The 9,695-nt window shown below is 44.0% G+C and overlaps 1 protein-coding gene across 2 annotated transcripts in view; it reads right to left on the reverse strand.

Moving 5' to 3' along the window:
* LOC124013351 (poliovirus receptor homolog) overlaps positions 1 to 9,368 on the reverse strand; it is a 91,621-nt gene extending 82,253 nt beyond the window's left edge. For both annotated transcript variants that reach the window (XM_046327647.1, XM_046327646.1), the window contains exon 1: positions 8,948 to 9,368. In XM_046327647.1, coding sequence (XP_046183603.1) covers positions 8,948 to 9,032 — 85 coding nt within the window. In that variant the 5' untranslated portion in view covers positions 9,033 to 9,368. The remainder of the gene's footprint in view (positions 1 to 8,947) is intronic.
* Positions 9,369 to 9,695: the final 327 nt, after the last annotated feature.

The following is a 9,695-nucleotide window of genomic DNA, read 5'->3' on the forward strand; positions in this document are numbered from 1 at the left end:
CAAAGGGAGAAATATTGGATGTGGTGAGAGGAGGAGAGAAGGGGGGGGGGGGGGGGACGTAATATATGGTGGCTCGGTCTGAGGGTCACCGTTACAGATAAGCACTAAAATAAACATGACCATGCCTGACCCGCTCTGCCGCCGAGTCAGCGAGAGATGGAGGGATTTCAGGGGGAGAATATGAAAGAGAGAACAGATAAAAGAGAGACAGAGCGAGCTAGTGAGGGTGCCGGGGATTAATCTTAGAGGACTGGCTTTAATGTGCGAGGGAGAGAGAGACAGAATGGGAGTTGGAGAAAGACCGAGGGCAGAAAGCCAATTTAGCTTTCACAAGTAATCACACTGGTAAGCCTTTTACAGGAAAAGAGGACAAAATTATTTTCTATGACATGGTCATTTCAGACAGTATTTCTCAGCACTGAGCAGACAACACTCAGTGTGGCGCTCTGTGTGGCGCTCTGTGTGGCGCTGGCTGAATATCAACAACAAACCAATCAATATATACCTAGTCCTGCTATAGAGGCACATTAAGCCTGCCGGGAGGATAAATTCCTGGGAAAATATTAAATGAAACATTTATTCATCACCTTTGTGCAGGGCCAAGGAATCTGTTGCGTGCCTGAAGAGGCACAAGTTAACGCCGTCCCCCATTACTTTTCGCTTGGCACTGCTTATCTGATCGCACTTTGAACGGAGGAGTGGGAGACGCGAACGAGAAAAGATTGAGCACAAGAGAGATCTTGAGATGGAGAAGACAAAAGAGGAAGGGAGGGATGACGAGCATAAACGCGAGAGTAGAGAAAGACAGTGGCGAGGAGAGAGAGGCTGAGAGAGCGATTATGTTAAAACAACCCCGCGGCCCACGGTAATTGTGCTGTCTCGCTCCACTGCCCAAATAAGGCAATGGAATGCGTGAGCAAAGGGGTAAGGATAACCTGTATTGGATTCAAAACCCTTGCTACGGTGCTTTCCAGACAAACAATATATCCACTGTGTACAGAAACTAGTGCACACACACACACACACACACACACACACACACACACACACATACATACACACAAAAGACTAACAAACAGAAAATGGCATTTCCAATGAACTTGTGAACCTCGCTGCGAAGCTTATCTGGAAATTCTTCAAATTCTGCCAGAAAGACAGATGACCTCCAGCGGTGACCTCACCAGAGGGGGTGCAATGAGCATCACCCCATGTGACACACACCGACTGAGCGATAGCGACTGATGGAGGTGGGAGGCCTGCCATGTCTTCCCTTAGGCAGTGTCCAGCCTGCATCATCCGTGAGTCACAGACAGACATAAACCTGAACGGAGGAATTCAACCAACAAACAAGCTGGCAGGGAGGAGAGAGGGGGAGTGGGCACGGATATGGAGGCATAATGCGCTGTCTGGAAGCAGGCGTGCCAAAGACGCCGTCACTGCCATGCCTTACATAGCATGCAGTTACCTTGGCTTGTTGTGGTTGGTGTGAACCCACCGCCAGTGCAGAATTCTGGGTATGTGTTGCATATCAGAGGGTGAAAACAACCAAGCCTGTTGAGGGTCACTGCCATCGACTCCGACAGAGAAACGGTACACACTAAACGCCTTAACCGTTTCCCCCCTACAGCGCTGTGTGCTGTCATGAGCCTCAGAGCAGTGTCTTCCTCCAGACGCTCCAGCGGATACCTTCCCGAGGCGGAGGCGTCCAGCTCCCTCTGACACTCTCCGGATGGCTCATTCCGGGAAAACCAGACACATTTTGACACTCAACAGGGTTGCAGCAGTGTCACAGTGCAATAAACCCAGATACTAGAAGGAAAAAAAAGTTCCGGGAATAGCGAGAGGCTGACAATCCCCACAAACCTGTCAAGTTCAAAGCGGTGCGTTACAGACGGAGACTCGATTCCAAATCCATGTAAGGTGAACTTGTAAAAATAAAAAACTAATGTGTTGACAAGAGGATAAAAAATTTTTTCCCAGGACAGTGTAGCCTACATTATTTTTTTCGTTGCCATATGTACACTGAAGAAAAATGTTTAAAAAGCAACAAGTGTTGGTCCAATGTTTCATGAGCTGAAATAAAAGGTCACAGAAATGTTCCATATGCACAAAAAGCTTATTTCTCAAAAATGTTCACACATTTGTTTACATTCCTGTTAGTGTGCATTTCTCCTTTGCCAAGGTAAGTCATTCACCTGACAGGTGTCACATCAAGGAGCTGATAAAACAAGATGATCATTACACAGGTGCACTTTGTGCTGGGGACAATAAAGGGACACTAAAATGTGCCGTTTTGTCACACAACACAATGCCACAGATGTCTGAAGTCGAGCGTGCAATTGGCAAGTTGACTGCAGGAAAGTCCACCAGAGCTGCTGCCAGAGAATGTAATGTTCAATTCTCTACCATAACGTTGTTTTAGAGAATTTGGCAGTACGTTCAACTGGCCTAACAAATCGCAGACCACGTCAGCGACTTCCACATCAGGACAGCTGATGAAACTGAAGAGTACTTCTGTCTGTAATTACACCCTTTTGTGAGGAAAATTCTGATTGGCTGAGACTGGCTCCCAAGTGGGTGGGCCTATGCCCTCCCAAGCTGACCCATATTTTGTTTCAGTATATTTAGATCTTCTTGCAATTGATTTACTGTTTCATGAGTAAATTAGAGCAGATGGTGTTAAACTATATAGCATTTCTGCATTTTGTTTAAAATCAAAGCACATTCTGCCTAGTAGCCTACAGTCGCATGCTGTTGAGTTTTGACCTCGTTCGATTTTCGTTGTTGGACTATTCAGCTAATAATCACCTCACAATCACCTAATTTCTTCTGAGATTTTAGTTTATTTTTGGTGTAAACAGTGACATTATACTCTGCTATTATATGGGTCTCTGTAGAATACTAATGAATCCTTATGTGATCTTCCAAGACATGAATTCATCTTTGATCTTAGACACTCCAGTGGGCTCTGGCAGTACTACTACACCTCCGCAGTGCACTGAACTAGCTAATAGCGCACCAGCCGCACCTAGTCTATCCTTTTTCCTCGTCCAAAATGTGAAACGAGAGACGCGTGGCCGTTTGATGAACATCCGAGAATCCGAGAATATGTGGACAAGGAAACGTTGGTTGGTCTCAAACGGTTATCAAGGGAGACTTCTAAAAACGGGATCGAGTGACGTAGCAGCATATCTGTTGAATGAACAACTAATGAGCATGGAGACTGGAGAGCCTCACGGAGACTGGAGAGCCTCACGGAGACTGGAGAGCCTCACGGAGACTGGAGAGCCTCACAAGTTTGACAAAAAAGTACCTTAGAGCTTTCAGTCTAATACGGCCAGTGGCGGTTGGTGCCGTTTAAGATTAGGGAGGATGATTTGTTTGTAATGAGCATGTCCTTATTTCTATCACAGCATGTTGGATGACTGTCATTCATATTCCATTCACCCGGTTCAGTGTAACAACCATAGGTTTAGGCTACTACATGACACAAAAATGTTCCCCAACCCATCAGGTTGCTACAACCTAGCCTACGAATGAAAGTGTAAAATGTAGGTGCAGAGATTGAGAGACATTTTTTAGTAATCAAGGTGACAGTCAGGGACACATTCAATACCACCTTGCACTCTCTTGCCTGCATCTAGCTGATCTAAGGTGTAATCATTAGTGCAAATGAGTTTCTATTAGACAAATTCAGGTATTTTTATCCCAGTTTTGTTTCCATTTAAGAAACCTTTTCAACAGGATTAGCGGAATGAATACACCCCTATCACCTGCACACACAGTTCACTTTCATAGCAGCCACATACAAAACAGCATGATCACTTTGCTCGTTGTATAATTCCTTCTCGCATCTGTCCTCACCTTTTTCCTTTGATTGTGGACTTCAGTGCACAACACAACAGCTGTCTGTGACCAGGCGAAAAAAAAAAATTCCAAGCCAAACCTTCATACCATAACCACTACGCACAGTCTACATCGTTTTCACCATTAGCTAACTTCAAAGTCAGCATAGCTACTGGGACTAATATGTCAGTAAACCTGCTACAATCATGCAGTACAGTGTACAGCAAGTAGTTACACCGGCAGGCCCCGGTAGCAAAACATTTATAAAAACCAAAAGCTTACATAAACATGGAAGAGTTCCAGTGTTGGATAGCCTTAGCCAGCTAGCTAACATAGCACCCCTCTCTGTTAGAGCCAGGTGTTTAAACTAGCTAGCTGCATTCACTAGCTAAATAAGTGAATCAAATACCACAAAATATAGCTAGCTCTGATACGTTGGAGGACATCCTCTGGAAGTCATCTTAATTACTGTGTAAGTGTATGGAAGGGGGTGAGAACCATGAGTCTCCGATACAAAACCTAGAAGTCAATGTACCCAGGGACACCATGTGCTAACCCAGGAAGTACTGTCGAGGCTACAGACGACTTTCATTGCAAAAAAAGAATGTTTTAATCAATTATTTGGTGACGTGAATATATTTAGTATAGTTATATCTAAGAAGGATAACTTCTGAAAATGTTTTAACATTTTCATGAAGTTCACTTAGGATGGGCCTCTCTTGAATACAGCTACTGACTTACTTTTGTAGCTCTTTGTCAGAAGCACGCTTTTTGTAAGTAGTGAGGCCTAACTGTCCTCTCAAAAGTTTAGCCTGAAAGGATTTGAGAAATGTGATAGGTATATCATCAACCAATGACATTGGCCTAAGTCTCCTCTTGCGCTGCGCAGAACATCAGAGCTCAACAACGATTGGAGAAATGTTAATCACCAGTACAACATCCTTATGATACAATATATAGAGTGCGTTCAGAAAGTATTCAGACCCCATGACTTCTTCCACATTTTGTTACGTTACAGCCTTGTTCTAAAATGGATTGAATAGTTCCCCCCCCCTCATCAATCTACACAGAACACCCAATCATGACAAAAGCAAAAACAGCTTTTTAGACTTTTTGCAAATGTATTAACAAAGAACTGAAAAATCACATTCAGACCCTTTACTCAGTACATTGTTGAAGCACCTTTGGCAACGATTCCAGCCTCGAGTCTTCTTGGGTATGACGCTACAAGCTCGGCACGCCTGTATTTTGGGAGTTTCTCCCATTCTTCTCTGCAGAACCTCTCAAGCTCTGTCAGGTTGGATGAGGAGCATCACTTTCCCATAAGTGCAACGTGACTGCAAGCGACATGTTGGAATGTCTGACTGAAATATGGGACAACTCTACCTTTTTTTTTTCCTAAATTTGCGGTGTTTGAATTTGTTGATAAAATGCGGGAGATGATTGATTGGTCGCCGGATACGGAACAATGGGCTGAAATGCGGGACTATCCCACACAATCCGGGACATGTGGTCACGCTTACTGGGAAGCTGTTTGGAGTTATTCCAGTTGTTCTGTATTCTAGTTGGATCAGATCATGCCCCTGTGTCTCATCAACGGTGTTCAGTGCCGTGTGCCGGAGGATTCCGACAACCTCCTGTCAATGTGCAAGAACGTGTGATGCTGCAAACAGCAAGTCTCCTTAGCATGTGCCCACATCCCTTCTGCACTCGCGCTCACCAGTTAAACATTCTTAACTGTATCAACATTTGTGTAGGCCTGAATTTGAGACGCCTGGAACATCGGATCGGGCCTGCTGGAAATGGCATGCAAAAAAAATGTAACCGAGCATACTTGAAAGAGAATGCATCTTATTAGCAACCTCTGCAGCAATCACTCACCCAGTGTGACAATTGGGTGTCTATAAGTCACTCCCCCTGAAAGTAAAAGACCAATAGAAACATCAAGGTATTAGGGTCTCATCGTCACATTTGTAAAAAGCCTCTGCACTGAAAATAGACTCTGGGGTTAAGACTGTCAGGCCTAGACATGCCTGTCAGTTTCATTTGCCAAAACCACTGGAAAATGGAAGCAAAATGTTTATCTTTTTGTTTGCTACCCAAGACCGTCATGAAAATGCCTCGATGTTTTCTGTTTTTCCATGCATATCATTTCATTCCATTTTTTCTTCGATGCCTAGGGAGTTAAGGGAGCTGCCCGAATTAAAATCAGGAGGAGGAGGAAGTGGTAACCAGATCTCTTTACAGGAAGCAACTAGATCCGTTTTCGTTTCGTCTCCCGGTTTAAATTTCGCCTCGACTCCACAAAAGTGAACTGATCCAAAAGTGATGGGAAAAGGGACGGTGCTCAGCTCCTGTTTGCGCCAGACCAGAGACGGGTTACAGCGTCGACCATAAAGACACCATGCGTTTGTCGTGCCTTTTAACAGCCAGACAGAATGGTCGGCCAGGCCTGCAGACGACGACACGTCGTGGTGAAGTGCTCGAAGGAGAGCACACCGAAGTGGCGAGGACTTGTTGTCATGCAGCTGCCAGGCACAATTTTCAATCAACCCTAGAATTACTGAGGGATATAAAAGTAATTAATAAAGATTGCACTGGACCAGCGGGATTTTTATTTGATTATATTCTGTGTCTGTTTTACATAGAGAGGTGCTGTGAATACATTTTCAGCCCGACACTGGTGGAGAGAGATGTCGGTGTGCAGTATGCAAATGGGAATGACATGCTAAACGCAGGGGAGTCGCAGGGAGCCAAGTCAGACATTCTGATTTAGACAGAGGGCACATGGAAGGGCGAGAGTTCTCCTAGCCCACTCAGAAATCCATCTCTTTAGCCTCCGTTTCATCTCAAACTGCAGGTGGGTGGAGGAGTTTGAAAGAATAGGGGGGGGGTTATCTGCTGCCATCTCGCTTGCATCAGCAGGAGGGGTTGACCTCAACAACTTGTTGCAAGCGATTTAGAAGTTACTTGGTGGTGGAGAGGGTGTTTATTTCCGGTGAACCCATCTCATTACTCCACCATAGCGCTATTCGTTTATGTTTCTATTTGCATGGATTACTCCTCTGCATGTCTTTATGCATTTGTGAAGGTGCTGTTCTATTCCGTTTGCCTGTAAGATTATCTGGGTCATTCCACAGTAAAGCCGTGAGACGGCTTGACCGGTCAGAAAAATTCTAAACGTATCATTTAACTTTTGAAATTGTTGTCATTATAGAGAGTAGGTCATTTAATTTGACCAGGCCTGAAAACCTCTACATATAAGACTGAGTAAATTAGGAAATCATAGTTGATACCTTCCCCTTCAGCGAGAGGCATGGTTTGGGTGAGTTGAGGACATGCAGGAACTTTTGGCTGCCTACACCCCCCCCCCCCACACACCACACGTCTATAAACAATGGGGCCCAGAACTCCGGTTGGAGAGGGAGGGGAAGGGGGGATATCGGACCAATGACTAAAGCTGCTCCAACAAAGGGCCCGGACAGGAGCTGGAGCAAAGTCTGAAAATAGGCTAGAAAGAGAGAATAGGCATACTGTGAAAGGGCTGGGATTTTTTTTTTTTACTCTGAGTGGGGGTATTGGATGGGGGAGTGGGGGGGTAGAAGTTTGTTATGTTCAGTTTATTCAGGGTGCTTCGAATGTTGATTGAGCTCTGAAATCGTAAACATTCAGAAATGTATGCGCAAGCAAGGAGCCTGGTTTTTTTTGGTTGTTGCTTAAATTATACTGCAGACTTTACAATATTGACACCTGTTTGCAATGAGAATTTGTATGGACATAAAAATTTGCAAAATGGATTCCTATAAAAAAAATGGAATTTTCTTTACGCTTACTAAAACATTACAGTACACAAAACGGATGTATTTTTTTCCCCACATCCCAGGCCTGAATTCAAGATGTATCAAACGGTATATGAGCAAAGCCACCAGACAAGATGGACATCTCAATGTCCCAAATTCATGCTGCCACTCAGGAGTATCCATGACAACCAGCTCACAATCTGAACTATAAACCCAGGCAAACCTCTACCCAGAAACTCTTAATAGAATTAAAAGCATCAGGCTACAGTAAATGTACAGTAAACACAAATTACATAGGCCTATGCAACACTGTGCGATCAACCATCAAAATCAATACATTCCTCAAATCTAGTAGCCCTAAACCCTGACAGGCTCAAGACATCTATACTCTCTCTGGTCAAACACCAGTCCAACCTTAGGAGAAACCTTATTTTTCATACCCATGCTCAGGTTTTGGCAGTGATGAGGCTTGCAGTCAATGCACTCTTCAATTGTGCTGAATGCAGGAGACATGACAACTTAATTGTTTAGAAGGCTAAAACATAACTAGTTCATAGGCTATGTAGGCTACATTAGCCATCTTCATTTGACAATTTTGAGGCTACAATAGATTGATATTTGGTTGGTAAATGTTTTTTTTAAACAGTAGGATAAATACACATGTAGGTAGAGTCCATTCTCGTTTTTCCCCCCCTTGTCACAACGGACCAGTCAATCAAACCACACAAAACGCCCATAACCAAGTGTCTTTGCTGACAATGTCTTGTAGCCTACAGGAACACCCTGTTGCTTTTTCTGACTTCATTTCAGTTCTTGTAAAATATCAGCTAGATCACTATTGGCTGAATGAAACTTGATCTGCGGATACCATCAAACAAAACAAAACCAAATCAACCGAGACGGTGTCGAAACAGACCACGACGGGATTAAGGTGATTCGGAACAATCACACCTGCGCTGCAGTCTGCGCGCTCTGAGAAATAAATACCCCGGGAGGCCACACCTTGCATGCATAACATGGCGAACCGAAACTCGGGTGGAACCAGACGGTATTGTGTAGAAATAAACTTCCATAACAAGTCTTGAGGAATCCAATACCCCCACCTCTGAAATCATGTATGACCGTGTTGATGAGCCACACAATGTGCATGCGTTTCATATGGGACTGTGGGTGGATCTATGGCACAGTTCGGTTGCCGATATCGAACATTTGAATGAACGTGACCCATTGAAACACATAAAGTAAACGTAATAAAAGGACTGGAGAGTACAGAAAACAGGGTCAATGTCCATGGTTCTTACCTTGAATAATCAGAAGTATCCCTGCGGTCACCAACAAACTGTTTTTCATTGGTGATAGGGGGCAATGTTTAGCGTCTCTCGCCATTCTTCTAAAAAAGACGAGGTGGATATAAAATCCCCAGCACCACACCACAACAGACTTAATATTCCTTGACTGATTGCTTCTCAATAAAAATATATAATAGAAACTAGACCGCAAAACAGACCGGAGTCCGTAAACTATAGGTTTGATCTTCAGTCCGACGTCTTATTTTCTCGATTTCAAATTAGAGTCGACTTGACAGTCACACAAAAACATTCAAAACCCCTCCCCGTCTGGGGCGGACGTAGTGCGTACAGGTATGTCTCTGGTGTTCGCTAAATGGCACCAGAAAAAAAGTAACACTCATGTTCCGTGTGTCGGTTATCTCCACTAAGCATTCGCACGCATTCTGAGTGGGGGAGTGGTTGTGATGTCACAATATGCCGCCTAAAACCAGAGCCATATATTAAGGGTGCGTTCGTAAATTCAATCTGGAGTGCCAGAGTACACTCAGAGTGCCCTCTGGTCGTTCGTAAATTCAGAGCGTTGTCAGATGGTCCGTTCGTAAATTCGTCAGTTATTCTGCGCTCTGACACACTCAGACGAGATTACTTTGAAATCGGAGTAGATAGCCAGAGTGAATTTACGAACGCACCCTAAAATAGTTAGGCATACTTTTAGAATTGTGAATATTGTTCTAATTTTAGACATTAAATTGCATAGCAT

Source organism: Oncorhynchus gorbuscha, linkage group LG24 (assembly GCF_021184085.1).
Source record: "Oncorhynchus gorbuscha isolate QuinsamMale2020 ecotype Even-year linkage group LG24, OgorEven_v1.0, whole genome shotgun sequence".
Lineage (NCBI taxonomy): Eukaryota > Metazoa > Chordata > Actinopteri > Salmoniformes > Salmonidae > Oncorhynchus > Oncorhynchus gorbuscha.